Source organism: Cynocephalus volans, chromosome 7 (assembly GCF_027409185.1).
Source record: "Cynocephalus volans isolate mCynVol1 chromosome 7, mCynVol1.pri, whole genome shotgun sequence".
NCBI lineage: Eukaryota > Metazoa > Chordata > Mammalia > Dermoptera > Cynocephalidae > Cynocephalus > Cynocephalus volans.
Genome location: NC_084466.1, coordinates 65,994,209 through 66,014,259, shown reverse-complemented (window position 1 = coordinate 66,014,259; position 20,051 = coordinate 65,994,209). Strand labels below are relative to the sequence as shown.

The window sequence follows — 20,051 nt, the reverse complement described above, 5'->3', positions numbered from 1 at the left end:
ATAAAGAAAGAAGCTGAGGACCAGGAGAAAATATATGCTAAGAAAAGACTGGTATCCAGAATATAGAAAGACCTCTCAAAACTCAGTGATAAAAAACAAACACTCTAATTACAAAATGGGCAAAGAGAGAGAATACAGATCACAAATAAGCATAGGCAAAGATGTTCAACATCATTACCTATCATCCTGATGGGAAATGCAAATTCTAACCTCAATGAGACATCCCTACACGATCAGAATGACTAAATACACTATGAGAATGAATAAAATAAAAAATAATGACAACATCAAATGATGGCAATGATGCAGAGAATGAATCACTCATATATTGCTGGTGGGAATTTAAAATGGTTCAACCACTCTGGAAAATATTTTGGCAATATCTCATCAAACAAAACACAGAATAACCAACTACCCAGCAATTATACTCTTTGGGCATTTATCCTGGAGAAGTAAAAACTAATGGTCATACAAAACCTGTACACAAATGTTCATAGCAGCTTTATTTGTGACAGACAAGACTGGAGTCAGTCCAGATATTCTTCAACACATGTATGGTAGAAGAAACTGCAGGACATTTATACTATTAAATACTAGTCAGCAATGAAAAGGTAAGAACTACTGGTATGTGTGATAACTTGAATGGATCTCCAGATAATTATGGTGGAAAAAAAGCTAATCCTAAAAAGATAATCCTGTTGGATTCCATTTATATGACATGTTTAAATGTCAAAATTTGAGAAATGAAGGGCAGATTAATAGAGGCCAGGGCTTAGGGACAGAGATAAGGGAGTTGGAGGGATGTGGTTGCAGTTCCCTTTGGTGATGGAACCTTTGAGTATCTTAACTGTGGTGGTGAATACATGAACCTACACATTTTCCCCAGGTCAGGCTGCCAAGTGTCTCTTAGTGGGGGTGCGGTATGGTGAAATCTCCCCACTGGTGAAACTCTACAACCCTGGTGTCTCTGGGCTGGGAAGAGGAGTCTTGGGACCATGTGTCAAAGAGACTTCCTGGGCCAGGCTGTTTGCTGTGGCTGGGACCCTTCTTCTGGTTCTACTTGCCTGCTGTGAACCTCCTGGTGGGGAAGGGAATCTCAGGAGTCTTGGGCTTTTGGGGTAAAAGCACCTGATGCAAAATGACTGATAGTACTTACAGATATTGCTGGGAGAGCAATAGTGAAATAATCTGTCTGTAAAATTCTCCCTTTTCATTATCAAGACTGAATCCCAAAACAGATTCACTGAAGTAGAATTTTAAAACTTCGAAGTTTCAATTTATAATATGATAAATGCAAAGCTATTACTATTGAAGATATTATTTCTTCTAATTATCAAGATTTTAAGAATGTATTTTCTTATAATCTTTAAATAAATATTGAGGTACTAAAGACAAAAGTTGTAAGATATGCCCCTCTTCAAGAAGAAACTAATTCAAAGATGATGAATGGAATAAATCTGAATAAGCCAAATTACTCATTTCTCTAGTTCAGATGAAAAATTTCCAAAAGATATCACTGTTTTATAATGCAGCACATACCTATTGAAAGGAAAAATTACATTTCTGTTAACAGTAAACAAATAAAACAGTGAAACAGTTTCATCAAATAAGAATTATGCTCTTGTCATAGAATTTGACAGTGTTTCTGCCTAGTAATTTTAAATGGTTTAATTTAAAAACAATCTTCCAATGTAGCATACTTATTTAAGGCTTACTTAGTGGCAGAAATTCTCTGGACAAAACCTTTTGCCAGATTCATCTCTAACAGGTACTTTGAAGGAGTCCCTGAAGAAGCCTTCACTAGATTACAAAGCAAGGCAGTAGAATCCCAACTCTCTCCTTCAGATAGTATACATCTTACTTAAGAATTTTACTGCTTCTGACCAAAGATTGTTTTAAAATTTACAAAGTTAGTAATAGACCTAAATGATTTTAAATGTTTTAAAACATCAAAGTACTTTTTCCTATTTTCTAAATTTACCTAAGTACACTTTCATGTATGTTCATGTCAGAAACTAACTTAATCATTTCTAATACTGTTTAGAATGGATGATGGTTAAAATCACTTTGAGAAATTTATGGTAAGACACAACTTAGATCTTACAGCAGGAAGTGTTCTTTCTTATCTAAGAGTACATAAAAAGAAAAAGCAGTGTTCTCTCCCAAATTTTAAACATATTATTTTCTAATTTCAACTGTGTAAGCATAATAGCAAAGACTGAAATTAAACCTGGAAAATTATAAACAGCTGATTTACTAGGGTAGGATTATGTTACCTTTTTTCTTCTAATTTTATTCTATTTCTCTTATTATTGCTTTTTAAGATCCTTAACGGTAATATCTCTCCTACATTATAAACTAAAAATTTATGCCTAGGGAAAATTAAAAGAAAACAAAACAAAAAAAACTCATGGAATGATGTCATATGTGCTTAGAATGTAGTAGAATTGCATCAGAGAAAGGTGAAGTTACAGTTCCAGGTAGCCTATCAAAGTGGGTAATGGTCATGTGTAAGAATACAGGAGTAAGGCCACGAGTTGGCTCTTTGAAGGACAGACACAGAATCTGAAGGTAGATCCAAAATTAGGATACCATGCTATTGTGGAGAAAAGACAAGTGGAATATAAGTACTTCTAGTACCCTGGATACTCATCCAAGCATAGGTAGGACAGATAATTAATAGAAGTCAAGAAAGACAGTTGGTATAGGCTGTCTGATGTCCCTGCTATCAGGGAAATTGAACCCAGACAAGAAAATTCAGTCTCTTGAGGTAATAGGGTGCCAGCCAAAGCATCAAATAGTAAAAGACATATGCCTAATCACTGAACAGGAAGAAGCAAAGTCAGGATAGGATCTGACTTGAAATGAAGCTGTAGGCCTGGAGTTCCTTTTAATGAAACACAACTATTCTCTCAGAAGCATTGAGTTTGAAGAACACTGTCAAGTAGCCCCAAACAAAAAAACCAAACACTTCCAGTTTATTAGGTGTCATGAAAAACAAAAATCAGAAGTAGACATGCAGAATTTTATCAAGTTGAAATGCTATTTAGAAATTTCCAATTGCCATGAAAATTTTGGGGACGTGGACTTGCTGAGTGAATTAATGGCAGATGAGGGTGAAAAGAGAGATTGGGGAAGGCCCTTTAAAAATGTTGATAAGTTAAAGGTTAATTCCCTGAGATATCCACGATTCATTCCTTTACCTCTTTTAAGTCTCTGTTCAAATGTCCCCTTATCAGCAAGGCCTTCTTTGACCTCCCTATACAGAACAGTAAAAGCCTACCCCCTTTATACTCCCAAATGTATTTTTCTTCAGAAAACTCATCACCACATGACCAATTGTATAATTGCTTATTTATTGATTGCTTGTCTCCCCAAAATAAAATATAAGCTCAGATATTTAGTTTTATTCACTGCTGTATTTCTAGCACCTAGAAAAGTACCGGGCACATAGCTGGCACTAAATAAATATTCACTACAAATAAATTTCAGTATATCCAAAGGTGAAGAAAATATAAGCAGAAAAAAATTTAATGTGTCTGTCCTATCTTCCTATCTATATGGCCAGGACAACAATCTAGTACCCTTTTTCGGTCAGGTTATATAGTCCATTTCTGTTTAACTAAAATAACAAAAGGCTGGGCTTTAAAAGGGATCCTTTTGTAGAGGCAGTCCTTTCGGTCTTTTGTTTCTAACCTTTCTGAGGCAGTGCTAGTAACATATGGTATTAATAGGAAACCCTCAAATTTTCCAAGAATATGGAATCATCAGTTGATTAAAACAATTACACTAGCAAACCAGTAAAAGAAGTAGCCATCGAAATTTTGTTCTGGCAATGAATGACTAGTGGCTTAGAATCTTAGTAATAATTTTTCTGTACTTCTAAGTATCAGTATCTGTTAAAGCAACTGTTTCTTTCTTTGAATTCTAATTGGGTTAAAAGCAAAACATCTACATAAATGCTTAAAATTAAAATGCATATTTGTAATAGTTTTCATAGAATTAGACCTTAAAAAATCTGTCATCTGTAAACGAAATAAAAATAAAAATAATCAAATGTATAGTTTTTATATTGAAGGCCAAAATTTTGAAAAAATAAGAATATTAAATTTAGGTACCTAAAACTGACTGAGAACTGCTTTTAAGTTAAGGACAAAAATAATATGCTTATTAGATCTGTTTCCCATTTTTTTTTTAATGCGTTGTTAATTTTCACTAGTTTGTTCTAACAGACAATTTAACTATTATATAAAATGTAATATGATGGACTGATATTTTCTTTCCACTTTAAGCTGCTCTTGCAATAAAACTAAATTATTTACTCAAAACTTTTTCTTTAAAACTTCAGACTTCACTTAATACTTAGAAAGCCTAGTACTCTTGTTATTTTTTAAATGTACTCATTTTTTTCCAGAACTTTTGAGTCATTTTTTTATAGAAATTGTTAATCTAGCTGGAATTTATTTTGGTATAAAGAATAAGTAGTCCACTTTTTTTTTTTTTAAATTGCTATCCTGATGACTCATTAGTATCTATTGTAGTTATGTATATTTTCCTCTACTGATTTGAAGTGCTAAAATGATCATGTATTAAATTCCCCTAGATTTGGGATCTTTGGAGTTTATCTCTGGGCTTACCTCATAACTAAAGAAATGCAAATTAAATAAGATACTACCTTTGACCTATGAAAAGTCTGATAGTAATCTGGTTTAGGTGAAGGTGTGGGAAAATAGGTGCTACTGATAAGAATGCAAATTGGGAGGGGAAGACAAAACGAAATTGCTGAGTTATATAATCCAAATTATATTCCTATATGTGAACAAAGTTATAAGGACATTCAATGAAGACGCATTGGGATTTTTACTGGAAAGGCATTAAATTTATAGATTTGTCTCAGGAAAACTGCATGTCACATATTCAAGTGTTCTTTTACAGCCTTCATTAATGTTTTGTAGTCTTTTGCTTTGTTTTCATCTAGATCCTGCACCCTGCCTATTAAGTTTATTCCTAAGGTATTTTATATTATTTGCTGCTGCTCAAAATTGAATCTTTTTTCCATTACATTTTCCAGTTGATCATTGCTGACATAGAAATCATCTTATTTGATGAGCTTAGCACATCTCATCAAATTCTTCTAGTTTTTTTATGTTGCTCCCCTTGCATCTTCTACAGAAGTATGTGCACATCTAACTCAATGACTGTATTTTTAGCAACTTGCCTCTGAGTCATTCCAAGGCATTGAACTTGGTTTTGTAACCGTGTGACCAGCTTGACTGGGTCTGTTGTTTAACCACTGCTTAAGCTTTCTTGCAGATGGAGCAGAGAGCCACAATTTGTAGGTCATGCAGCCTGGGCATGCACAGTAGAAAAAGCCTTGACCTCCAAATAACACCTGGAACCAACATTCCTCCCCACGGAGCAAAGGAGGCCTGGACATGACTAGACCTGAAAGTAGCCCTATTAGAAGCAAGGGGTCTGTTGTTCAGGCATTTCTGGTGCTGAAACCCACCATTCCATTATGTTACCATACATGGCCAAATTTAGAGCCCACCCAATCAAAACCTGCCCTGCCAGTGCTTCCACATACCAACCTGTGCCCATAAACCATAAAAGTTTGACCTACCCCCAGACCAGGGAGATGAATTAGAGTTTGCCTCCTGTCTTCTTGCTGGCCAGCCACGCAATAAAGCTCTTCCTTCTCAAAAACACCGGTGTCACAAAGTTTGACTTTCTGTGTACATCAGGCAATGAACCCATTGCTCAATAACAGTTTTACTAAAAAACAACCAGTTTTTTGCCCTTATATTTCATAACATTACATTGATATGTACAACCAGCAAATACAAATCTGAGGCAAACACTTAAACTTTTAATGTGCACACAATTTCAGTACTGGGAGCAAAAGAACTTAGGTGTATCAGAAAAGAGCTATCTAGCCAAAAGCATTCAACATCCAGGAGCATCCTGAGAGAGCAATGCTTCTCTACCTCCACCCCTCAGTAATGGGTAAAAGACAGAAAGTCAATAAATGCTTATTGAAATAAACTGAAAAGTACTTGGATTTGTTGGAAGATGTTAAATTTATTATTTACAGAAAACCCTTGTTCTAATTATTTGAAAGAAACAGAGATATTGCCTTCCTCTGTATAAAATTTGGCACAGTACTATAAACAAATACAAATAATTTTTTAATCAATAAAGATAAAGCTAAAAATGAAGCATGGGTGCCATACTATTTTAATCTACACAAAGGTGGAAACCTCTAAGAGATTAAGTTAAATTTCTGTTATAATGTTAGAATTTAGTGTTTCAAAAAAGCCCATCTTTATAGAGTTTACACATATAAAAACAATTTTCTTCTTTGCTTAATATTCACCTAAGCTATGAACAAATTTTCCTATTTTATGTCAGTAAGAAAAAGGTTGGAAGCTACCTGTTACAGTGGGAACTTGACTACAAGTAAGGAAACTAGGATTCTAGTTCCAGCTCTGGCAATGATCTGCTATCATTAAAAACTTTAGAAATTTGCTTCTCACAGTTTCAGTTTCCTTGTACTTGAGTGACTGGAAGAAACCGCAGAACTAATGAAGAAAACAAATAGCAAGTTGTGATGGGTGTTAAGGTGGACTTGTATTCAGAAGTTCTAGGATCTAGTGCTAGTTAAGAGCTACCAACCCCTACTCCTTTTTGATTAAGAGCTACCCCTTCATTTCTTCCTCTCCCTAATCAGTCTTCCTCCTCTCCTCCCTTTCATTCAACAATTCTGATCCAGTGAGACTGCCTCCTGATGATAACTGAAGCCGAACTCCCAGTCAGTCTCGACCTGCTTCGGCCGATAGGGTAGTTCACATGCTAGTCTCAATTCTGCCCCTAATTTCACCTTCTGAAGACAGAAGGCCAACCCCCCTTCATTTTAATCCTTAAATCTCAACTTGCAAGAGAACATGGGATGCATGTAACATACATGATGTCATAATGTACATGCATGCTCATCCCCACTTGACTATGGATAAGAGTAACCCAGCCTTGTTGAATGTGTGTGAGTCCTGTAGCTAGACCCATAAAAGTTGTAACTCCCACCTGCCCAAGGAGCTTGGTATGGGTTGTGAGATTGGCCTTGCTCCTGGCTTGAGCAACCCAAATAGAACTTCTTTCCACTGAATACTCAAACCCATTGTCCTGTTTCTTTCAGCATTCACAATAAACAAGAACCCTGTAGGTAAAGACAGGGACCCTTCTGGTGTTTATCTGTAACACTAGCTCTAACATTAGAGAGTGTTAAGACTAATACAATGTGTTAACTACTAAGAAAACTAACTCAGAAATAAATATGGTCTTGATAAGCAAAGCCTTAGTCTACTTAAAGATTTAAATCTGTTATGCATTATCAGTGCTAAAAAGGCATATCAAATGTATCAAATGACCATTTCTTTATCTGGCATACTTAAAGCACAGGTACTCAGAAACCTTACTGTTCTGTCTTTTTACAACTTTGCCTTTATCTCTGTAAAATTAAGATTATTATAACCTACTTCATCTATAATAGAATCTTTTTAGAGTTTTACACTCAAATGTATTTTCATTTCATTTTATTTTGACAACCATCTGTAAGGTCCAAAAGCCATGTTATATCCATCTAAAGTTCAGGTAGACTTTGCCCAAAATCAAGTTAAATTTAGAAATCAAAGATTTTGGATCTCAAGATTAGAGTTTTTTGTACTATCCCTTTATACACTCATTGAGTTGTATTCTTTCACTTGGCAAACATGTGTAAGGAACTGGGTTGAGTACTTCTAGTGAGGACCTAGTTTCTAGTTCTGGCTTCATCATTCTCCATCATTTAATCACTTTGTAATCCTAGGCAAGTCACAACTTCTCTGAATTTCAGTTTTTTCTGTCATTTGAAATCAGTATGAAGATTAAATTAGAGAGAGAGAGCTAAAGACTGAATAGGATTCTAGAGATCCAATTCAACACTCTCCTTTTACAAATATATAATAGAGAAGTTAAATTATTTGCTCAAGATTACATTAATTTTCAGTAGCTGAGATTAGAATCCATGTCACTTAACACCTAGTCAAATTGGTCTTTTCACTACACCTTGCTGCTTATAAAGTACAGTAGGTGAAAGATTTTTTTGAAAACTATAATTCAATTAGCCTTTCTCAACTAAGATTCTATAACCAATTAAGCCCTTATATCCCAAGGCATGCACTGTATATGAAGAATTAATATCACTTCTAGGAATTCAGAGTAGGACTAGGTTACATAGCATCCTTGAGAGAATGAGAAAATCATCACTCAAATAATTTTCTGTGTTTCTGGTTGAGAAAGGCAACATGACTATACTAATAGGACTACACTAATAAATTACCACCAGGAATGGCTCTAGCCTTCAAGACCTGAAATTTGAAATTTTTATTCAACTGTAAAGGTCAGACCTCATTAGACATAACCTCCTCTGGAGGCCCTTTGCTGAACTGGTAGACTATCATCTCTATGCTATACAAAAATCTGTTATTATATTAGGTGCTGCAATTATTCCTTTGTTTTTTAATTTTAATTAAATTGCATGAATATGTCATAAAAGCAAGACAAAGCAAGTACTGTGGAAGTACATAAAAGGAATTGATGAGATTGAGAGGACTCCATAGAAAAACGTAATAGGATTTTAAGAGGTAGAGATGCAGACAGAGACAGGAAAAAAGATATGGAAGAAGGGACAGCATAAGCATAGAAAGAGATAACTTCGCTTATTCAACTTTTAAATATTACACCGCAATAACATTCCTCCTTCTCTTAATTTCCTTTACCCTCTTTGCTTGAACCTGCTTCAACCATCATCATCATCCCCATCCATTTTTACTTTGCTATAACCATCTTTCCTCTTCTATTCCCACCCAATCCTACAAGCTGGTTTAACCCTTTCAATATAGGTAGATGACTCATGCTCCAGTAAAAATAACATTAAGTTATTAATTAAGTGTTTGCAATAATGACAGGATAAAAAACACTTTTAAATAATATCAACAGACTTAGAGTAATACTTAATTTGTCTAGAATTTAATAAATTTTCCTCTTAGGCTAAAAGATATTTTTATATAGGAAATAAATATATTCTGTCAACATAAATTACAAATGTTCATTTCTCAAACTGAAAAAGTTTTGTTCATATCTAAACCAAAATAGAAAATTTATCATAAAGGGCTTCAAAAGAATACAAGTCAAGGGTTCAGATCCCCATACCAGCCAGCTGCAAAAATATATACATATAAAATGAGAAAATGTTGCTTTTTTCATAAGTGTAAATTCGAGACAGAAAAGAACCCAAAAGAGTCATATCTCACCATGGGAAACATTTGCTGCATTCAAAATGAATAAAATAAGTTTAAAATAATTTTTCTTACATTTTAAAATATTACTATTCCGTACTTTCTTTTGAACTTGAACAAATTTACTTGTTTAAGTTTCACATACTCTCTCATTCAATTTTTTTGTACATCCCCTAATCTGTTATTTTAGGTACAACTTCAATTATGACCTTTAAAACATTTAAAGAGAGAACACTTTGTTTTGATCCTTTCCTCTTTGAACAATTTTATAGTTAAAGAACATGGAATCTTATTTGTTTTGGAAAGGAAAGGTCTTTAAAGAATAATGCTATATAAATATAAAGGCTTTTTTTTACATTTAATTTTTACAGTATAATGAAATATTTTAAAAATTCCTCTTGTATTATGAGACTCTTGGCTTATGCAAAGAATATTTCTTGTATGGAATATTTCTTGTACGACTTAGTTTCAAAACCAGAAATCATTGAACATAAAGAATGAAAAGTGACTCCTTGAGTTGTTATGCCTAAGAGTGAAAAAAAAAAAAAAAAAATCTGGCAGCTTAAGCATTCAAAGTATTCAAAGAATCAGAATCAGATATAGAAGCAGGAAGGGACCTCTGAGTAGTCAAACTCGCTTCTTTTTACAGCCAAGGAATCGGAATCCTAGAAAGGTCAAGTAACTGCATATAAGCTTCTTTGATTTTTCTGCCTGGTGTTCTTTACACAACAATTTCACACTTCCCTATTAAAAAAAATATAGATTTACTTACACAATTCTTTATTTCATTCACAAAGAATCTGCAGTAGCAACTAACAGTTTAGATTCCTTCTAGTCCATCCATATAGAAAAACTTTCAAAATATTTCAGACATATTTCCAGATATGAGGGGTCTTCAAAAAGTTCATGAAAAGATTTGTATTATCTTTCAATTCTATTTTTCAATAACTTTTTGAAGTTCCCTAATATTTCAGAGAAATAGCCTACAGGACTTGCTGATCCTTCATTTCTTCAGATCTGTGTTTCTTCAATCTGTTTTTAGGCACAGTGTTGTTTGAGACTCTCATAAAAACTATAAAACCAATAAACCACTGTGTGGAATGAGTTGGGGACAGGGAAGGATACAAGGGTTTCAGAAATTTCAGGGTTCCCAGGTGGAGCTCCTTCGCATTAGACTGTCAAATTTACCCCAGCATTAAACCAAATTACCACATGTAATTAATCTACCAACAAATTGGTAGAGCCACAATTTGATATTTGGTGCTTTTCTTAAAATGAAGGCCAACAAGAAATGGCATATGATAAATAAATAATTCTGCCATTAGAAAACATTCTGCAGTGATTCACGTGTAAAGATTCACAATATATTTCTGAGATACAGCAAAAAAAAAAGTTTTTCCCATGACATTCTGTTCCTTTCATTAAATGAGAACTACATAATCCACTATATTTTCCTTTTTCTTTTGCCTTGTGTCAAATGCAGTAGCTTCCCTTAGCCTAGATTTTTCTAACATCATTATTTTGCACATGACCCTTCCCATCCTTCTCTCTCTCCACTAGCATTTGGCTTTTATTCTTTTACTAATGCCTTAATGGATTTATGTTTTAAAATTTTATTTTTTTGCTTTTCGCAAACATTTACTGCATTCAAAATGAACAATTTTTAGAAAATAATGAATACAACTAATGTTTAGCAAATTTCTCTCACATTTCTCCTATTTTAAGTTAACTCTACCAAGGTCAAGAGTTTGGATCCCCATACCAGCCAGCTGCCAAAATAAACAAACAAACAAATAAATAAATAAATAACTCTTCCATACTTTCTTCTTAAACTTTTTTTTATTAAGGCATAATTTACATATAATAAAATGCTAAAATCTTATATGTTTAGTTCAATCAGCTTTGACAGTATATTCATTTTAAAAATTATAATTTGCTTTAAATTCTTTTTGGAAGCAAGAATAGAATGAATTTGATCTGTCTGTGACAGTCTGGCAGGGAAGAACTGCAAGAGGGTAGAACTACAAATAGGGAGACAGAACAAGACATTTTAACAATCATTTAGATAAGAGTGACTGGGTTTATCTAAAGGTGGCAATGAAAAGAAGAAGGGGCAAGATAAAACTGATATTACTATCAAGGCCAGAAATAACAAGTATAAAAAAGAACAAAAAAAAAGAATGGTTGAGGAACCCACCTTACACATTACTTATTTATAATCGGTGTTCAATAAAGGTTTATTTTTCAACAAACAGTATTATGAGACTATTTTGAGTCGGGCATGGGTAAGTCAGATTCCCTGCCCCCTCAAAGCCACAGTTGCACTACAATTTAGTCAAGAACTCAGAAGTTACCCAAATCCTTAAACTTCTGATAGCTGATTAACAGAATACTTTCTCTTGAATTGATAAAAAATTAGTTATACAACTAAACAATGTATATACCATTACTGTAGTGATAAATAGAACAGATTTACTTTATAGGTTAGCTGATTATTTACATGGCTTCTTGATGTAATTAAATTTCGAAAAGTGATGAGTTGCATAATGCTATTCACTGTACTTCAAATCAGATGTATATGTACAGTTTATTTCAAATCAGTTGTACCTGTACATTACTGAAATAGTCCTAAATAAAATTTGTCTTTACCACTTGAACTTCTGTGCAGCTCTGGTTTTCTTATTTCATTTCCACCCCCCCCCAAAAAATCCATGCAAACTGATTCCCAGGTTTAACTTCCAAAAGTGTACAAATCTCACATTAAAAAACAGTTTGTCTGAGTCTATCTCAAATACAAAATCAACTATTGGTTCCCTGGATTCACTGAACTCCCTTTGTAAGAGTTACTCTATTTTCAAATCCTAAATTAAGGATTTTTCAATGTATCTAATTTCACTCTGGTTCTTTAATTAGAAATCAAATTAAATATCTTAAAAAATCCAGCATTCAATTATCTTCTTCCTGTTGAAACAGCCCCTCTGCTACTGCTCTTCCTCAGTAGAAACAACTTTCAACAAGATTCAAGTTTACTGATGTGATTCATTAATCAGAAAACATGTGAGTATCTACTAAGGGTCAAGAATTGTACTAAAAATTAGAAATACAAACATACACTAATATACCAATAATAACAAAAAGCTTAATTCAACCAATAGTGATCTATCCATTTTTAAGCACCAATAACTCAAAGATGAAAAAAACTACAAATGCACAGTTAAGTGACTAACAAGTCAAGTGAATAACAACAATATGTGGAAGAATACTCCAATACAGAATTAATACATTTTAATTCTTTGAGAAAATGCCATATTCAAAATGAAAGTAAATGTAGACAAGATAAGGGCATGTAACTGCACATATTTCACTAATTAAAGATGACTAAAGAGGAGACCATTAATTTGAAAGTAGATTACTAAGATTTCATGTTTTTCTAAAATAACTAAACAGAAATTTTTTTTCCAGTGAAAATATAAGCTTCTACTTTTTACTCATATTTTTGTGTGACACTGATTATAGATGACAAAACAATAAAAATAGATTACAACTTATCAAACAACAAAAGTTGCTGAGCATGAGAGAGTAGTCCAAATTAAAAAGGTGCAAAACACCTTTTTAAAAGGAATAAAACACGTTCCTGTAACATGTTATTTTTAAATTAGCTAAGTAATTTATGGAGGGAAAATAAATTGCCCTTAAATTCATTAATTGATACCCAAAAGGGAGAGTTTCAGCCCAAACTGAACCAAATTTTAAAATAGTAACAGGAAAATACAACTGGATCCAGCTTTTTGTGAAAAACAGTAGTTTAAAAATAAGAAAAATGTGTCTCAGAGGTTCTGCTATCCTAAGTCCATGAGGAAATAACATCTACACTCAACTACCCTCACCCTACACATACTTCCTTCTCCTCATTTTTTAAAATTTGTAAGTAGTTACAAATTTAAGTAAAAATCCTTAGGTTAGGATTTGAAAAATACAGAGTAACTTAAATTTTATAATACTATAGAGTAACTACTTACTCATTTTAAAATATGAGTATACTTTAAATATAAATATATAGAGAAATCACTCACAGGAACTTTTAAATGAAGACAAAATCTATATTCCAATATATAGTCAATGCCATTATTAAGGGGTTAAGGGAAGATCTGGGGAGAATGAAAATAAAATTATGATCCTAAAATTTAGCCGAGTAGCAGAACTTTTATTCTCCAAAACTTATGGGGGGGGGGGGACCATTTAGCTTAAAAAGATGCAACTTCGTTTTGTGCTTAAATTCATGGGTAAAGTAAGATTAATACCACACCAAAAATAAGCATTCTTGAATTTATTTTTTGGTAAAAGGGATAGTTTAAAAATTGAAATTTCTTTAATATATTAATTCACTTTCCTAGGAAAGAGGAAATAATGTTAGAAAATTGTTTATGGAAAACTAAAGGGACTCAGGATTAGAGCTAGTCACAATCATACTAATTAAATTAAATCCTGAGGAGTAATTAAGAAAAACAGAAGCTGAGAGTGGCAGAATTACCATTGGTCTAGCAGTCAAATCCCTTTTATACCCACAGGTTAAAGATCTCTCTTTTACAGTCACTAAAAAGCTCTTTTAAAATGCTATATTAAGATATCATTAACAATTTCAATTTATAATTATGCACCCATATATATTTTATTTCTTAAAAAAAGTCATATCCCAAACACAAAAGAAATCAAATAAGAGAAAAATAGGCTTAATACTGATTGCTTTTGTTCTTAATTATTACCAAGAAAGCAAAACAAAACAGAAACAACTCTGAAAGGTTGCCAGCATGCCATAAGACATTTCTGCATAAAAAGAGTTAATAGGCAGACTGCTCAGCAAAACAGCCAGTCACCATTTGCAAGCCTCCTAGGTATATTCCCAGCAGACACATTATCAGATTAAAGGAACTGCAAACAAACTGGGCTGAAACCTTTCTTTGTCCAAACCCAGCCTCTTCTTCCTGTGATGTCATATTACAAATCTAGCAAGGCTTTCTTTTTCACTTCAGAGAAAGCCTATCTCACAATACAACTGGCAACTGAGAGGCCTCAATTCAGCAAGAGCTAACAAGCTTAGGAATTTATTTCGGAAACTTGAAAAGACTCTTCTGCTTACCACCATCTGGAATCCACTACAGAAATATCAAAAAGGAAAATTTCATTTTAAAGAAGCAAGAAGTAAAAGAGGACAAACTGGGAATGTTTAAATGTCTGATACTGTGCACTGAGAAGCAAAATAAGATTGATAACTTAAGCTTGAACATTCTGGAGAATAAAGAAACTTTACTTTTGGAATATTCATCTTGACTATTGAAATACAAGTTTATGAGTAATTTTATTCCCATCTCGGAGCACGGCTTTTCTTTGGCGTCAATGACTACATTTTTTAAAGACTGTTTATCAGTTAACTAAGCCCTGGATTCATGGATTTTCCGGAGACTACAAAATGAGAATATTTTCCTGTTGAAGAACGAAGTGGAAATTTTACAGCAATTTCATGTTTCTTTTGGAGATTTCTGAGAAAAAGGAAATATTTATAAAACCGCCCAGAGATCCAAAAAATTTGCAAATAAATTGGAGATTATAGTGGTCACAATCTGAATACTAAAGAAGACGCAGCCAACAAAGACTTCCACACTGTTAAGTAGGACGTGCCTTTATGATGGTAAGCATTAACAGCTCCCACTGCTCCTATGATGACTCCTTTAAGTACACTTTGTATGGGTGCATGTTCAGCATGGTGTTTGTGCTTGGGTTAATAGCCAATTGTGTTGCCATATACATTTTCATCTGCACCCTCAAAGTGCGAAATGAAACTACAACGTACATGATTAACTTGGCAATGTCAGACTTGCTTTTCGTTTTTACTTTACCCTTCAGGATTTTTTACTTTGCAACACGGAATTGGCCATTTGGAGATTTACTCTGTAAGATTTCTGTGATGCTGTTTTATACCAACATGTATGGAAGCATTCTGTTCTTAACCTGTATTAGTGTAGATCGGTTTTTGGCAATCGTTTACCCATTTAAGTCAAAGACTCTAAGAACCAAACGAAATGCAAAGATTGTTTGCATTGCCGTGTGGTTAACTGTGATCGGAGGAAGTGCACCAGCAGTTTTTTTTCCATCTACCCACTCTCAGGGTAACAGTACAGAAGCCTGCTTTGAAAATTTTCCAGAAGCCACATGGAAAACTTATCTCTCAAGGATCGTAATTTTCATCGAAATAGTGGGATTTTTTATTCCTCTAATTTTAAATGTAACTTGTTCTAGTATGGTGCTAAGAACTTTAAATAAACCTGTTACATTAAGTAGAAGCAAAATAAACAAAACTAAGGTTTTAAAAATGATTTTTGTACATTTGGTCATATTCTGTTTCTGTTTTGTTCCTTACAATATCAATCTTATTTTATATTCTCTTATGAGAACACAAACATTTGTTAATTGCTCAGTAGTAACAGCAGTGAGGACAATGTACCCAATCACTCTCTGCATTGCTGTTTTAAACTGTTGTTTTGACCCTATAGTTTACTACTTTACTTCGGACACAATTCAGAATTCGATAAAAATAAAAAACTGGTCTGTTAGGAGAAGTGACTCCAGATTCTCTGAAGTTCAAGGAACAGAGAATTTTATTCAACACAACCTACAGACCTTAAAAAATAAGATATTTGACAATGAATCTACAATATAAGTTCCTTGAAATAAAACCACTGGGACTTCACTGGGACAGAACCTCCAAGTTCCTTCAACTGTGAAAATTGTTTCTTGGACAAACTATTTCTCCACCTCTGAAAGAAAATTAACACGTGGACATTTTAAAGGTTTTAGTATAAAGAAAATTTGTATTCAATGTGTTAAACATTAAAATATATATTCTATTCTTGTATACACTCCATTTTATTTTTCTGAACCATTTTGATTTTTTCCTTCTTCATTAAAAAATGTATGAAAAAGTTATTCAATGTCTAAAGGTGACTGTGATTTAAATCATATATCAACCATCTGTACTGTTTTTGGATTCTTTTTTATACTAAATGATTTTTATACTAACTGATTTATTCAAGGTTTTGTTTAAGCATTTAATATTTTTATTCAACATATATCTCATTTTTATTTCATTTTGAATTAAAACTACTAATCACGTTTCTTAAACAATAATAATAAATGAGAAAGGAGAATAATTTGAAATAATCAAATGTTTTTGGAGTATTTTCCCAAAAAACTAGTTTAAAAATGTAGTCTTCTGTAAAATGATGACATATACTATCTGAAGACCTGGAGCAGTAACACTTATAGATTATATTTAGGAGTTTTGTCTTTGTAGGCAATTTGTAAAAAACAGGTGCTATCTAACTATATGGTATATTTTGAAATTCTCATTTTGATTCATTTTCTGGATATAACAGCACCCAATTTCAAAATGATATATGCCACAAAAATTGAGACAGAGAGAAGTAATGAAATGTTATTTTGCTAAGCAAATTTTTAAAAAATGAAATACTACCAGAGGGTACATCTGAAAGGTACATTTATATCCCAATAAAGAACTTGGATTTTAAGTATGTTAGGTCAGAGAAACACCAGAGATAGTGATATAGTACTTAGCACTTAGAAAGTGACACACATATAGACACATTTTTTTTTACTTCCCTTACCTCTTCTGACCATTTTAAGCCAAATACTGAAGTTAAAAATGTTATTTCAAGTAGGCAAAATATTACTGTATTTGTGCCAAAGTAATTTATTAAGTAAGGACACACAGTTCCTTACATTAAAAAGCAGCAAAACTATAAGGTCAAATACCTAAACACAACTACATTTTCATTTCACTAATCATAAAAAAATATGGCTTTGAGCTATAATTTAGAAAAGTACCAGTTACACTAAAACTTTTTCATTTTCCAGCATATTCTTTCTTCACTCCAAATTCAAGCAGTTCTCCAAAGTTAACTAAAACAGATGCTTTTTATTTGAGAAAAAGAACATGTAATTAAATTCAGCGTTCAACCTATTTGATTTTTACCATCTTAATCTTTCAAGTCCCGAAAACAATTTTGACACACACTTTCAAGATTTAAATTTGATTTTTACTGTTCTCTCGGTTTTGGCTGCAATGATTTCAGACAAATCATAAGTACTTGTTAGACAGGTAAACCCATTTTCAATAAAATAAAAAGGGGGGTGGTTCTTTAAGGACCCATGGTTTCCTTTAGGTAAACTTAAAAGCAAAATGAATCCCTAAAAAAAAAACCTAGTGAAGAAATTAAGAATGGTCCTTTACATCTCGAGAGAAGTATATATACACCATAAATGATGTTTTCTTCAATTGACCTGAAGTTCCTTTATTTGATATCACAGTTCAGAAAACCAAAATACATTTAGCACTCAAACACATATTTTTGAGCTGAAAAGCAACTAACAACCTACTGATCTGGAGGAAAGGGGCAGGGAATTACATAACTTTGAGATTTCTCTGAACTTCCCTCAGCTTAAAAATCTGGAGTAAAATTTAAAGGCAAGATCACAAAGCATGAATATTACTTTAAAATACAAGCAAAATAGTTATCGGACAGTTGTTATTACTGTGTTCACAAGATAAATTTTTTGTTGCCCTCTTGTCAACAGGATGTTATATGAATCAAAATTTTTCTAAGAATCTTCATAAAGAAATACTTAACAGATAACAAATATTAGTTGTCTCATCTAGAATTTCAAATACTGAGTAAATCTTACCTATATGAAAATAGAGTAAATCTTACCTATACAGAAAGAATACCAAAACAAAATTATTTTCTTTTGTTAGTGTTGTACTTTAAGGTAAACTATATATCCTGAAGGTTTTCTCTTTCCCTTTTACTCAGAAAACCCACATTAATATTAGAACTCTAAGGATTTTACTTTTTATTACCTTAAAATAATAGTATCAAGACCTCCCCGCCCCCCCCAAATGTTGTGTTTAACATCTTCATACAAGAGTCTAATCTTCCTTCCCATATTATTTTTCAGGTGTGGAAGACAGCTTTTCAGCATCGTAATGACTGGTTCTGAACTTAGATATTCTATTTCTTGAGAAAATACAAAAAAAAAAGTATAAAGATGTATAATACTGTACATAATATATCCACAGAAAATTAAAGAAACTGAAGTCACTACTTTATCAAGGAGTTATCAGCAAATCTTAATATTCCCCATTCAAAATACTGAAAGTAATTTGAATTATAAATCCCAAATATATACAGTGGTATTTAGAGAAATTAGCCACTCAATTGAGGAATAACTGAGAAATATTTGATTTATAAATGGTACATAGCTATTACGAGTCTGGAGCAATTGCTTTTTGGTCCTGCAATTTTGGACCCCTGATGAGACACGTACTTTGTCTTTTGTTTACATATTGTTACTATTGTCTAGAAGAATCTTTACTACCACCCAACACCCAGACTTTCTTAGTGCCTGCATGCCAATATAACTCAGGATGTCACAAATAAGGGAAGATGTGACCTGGTGTTTGCAGTTGTGAATGAATTTTTCTACAGAAGCAGTGCTTACGCATGGATAAAATCTTAAACTGGTAAGCTGCTCTGAAAAATCTCTTTCGTACTGGCCTGGAAACTGAATTACCCTTTTATAACATGACTTCCAAAAAACAAACGCCAAATAAATAGGACTAATGAACAAACTTAAGGACATAGAACATATTTAAATCAACGGGAGTATTTAATGATCAACAATATTACTTAATTAGCAATTTTCCAGAGATCAACATGTATATATTCCTAAAATCTCTAATTCTCAAATTTCGATTTTATCTCTTTTTACCTAATGTCTGGCTGTCAGTTTTATACAAGTATGAAGAATATTAATTAAACAAGGCAACAAATATGAAAATAACTGTAGGAAAACTTCTCTACCTAGTCCTTCCCCCTCCCTCCCTCTCTCAAAAAGACTTGAATAACCTCTTAAAAGGGTACAAAATTGTCTCTCCCATATGAAAAGCAGTGGTAAAATCAATAGAAAAGATAGGAACTCAGAAGTAGGGATAATTCAAGAATTTAATAATCAGTTTTAAAAGTCAAAATTTGCTTTACTCATATAGATTCAACCAATCAAGTGATTTCTGAAAATAATTTAAATGTTACGAGTGAGAAACAAATATGTTTTGCATACTTACAGCTGAGTTACAGTTAATAGCCATAGGGTGAATATGCTGTGTTCCATTATCTTCCTACCAAAATTGCTTCTGGAAAATTCACAATGTAGAACTGAAAGGGCCTGGCAGTCAACTGATAAAATTACACCCTAGGTTGAGGACATGGAGGAACCAAAAGGGTAAGTACCTTGCAAAAAGTCACATAACAAGTTAAGGTAGAGCCAGAGTAAAAACCCAGATTTTTTTGAATTGTCCAGTTCTTTAATGGTGGCAAGGGGAGGAGCATATGTAAAGGCCCTGTGGTAGAGAAGTTGGTATACTGAAAGAGTTAAAGTCAAAGTGGCTGGAGTACAGGGCTGAGATCTTGCATGTACCTATAGACCATGTTAAGAGCTGAGGATATGTGGAAAGTTATGAATGATTTCAAGTAGGAGAGACATGATCAGATTTGCATTTCAAAAAGACCCCTCTGATACTGGGTAGAGATGCCTTAGACTTTGGCAAAAAGAGAGAGATAATTATAATGACATTATATGTATACAATT

At 33.0% G+C, this 20,051-nt stretch overlaps 2 protein-coding genes across 4 annotated transcripts in view; one reads left to right on the top strand and one right to left on the bottom strand.

The window, feature by feature from the left end:
• Positions 1 to 20,051, bottom strand: part of RB1 (RB transcriptional corepressor 1) — a 156,081-nt gene that overhangs the window by 38,652 nt on the left and 97,378 nt on the right. The window lies entirely within an intron of this gene.
• LPAR6 (lysophosphatidic acid receptor 6) lies at positions 14,884 to 16,160 on the top strand. The gene has a single exon (XM_063103325.1). The coding sequence runs from the start codon at positions 15,013 to 15,015 to the stop codon at positions 16,045 to 16,047; it is 1,035 nt and encodes a 344-aa protein (XP_062959395.1). The 5' UTR covers positions 14,884 to 15,012; the 3' UTR covers positions 16,048 to 16,160.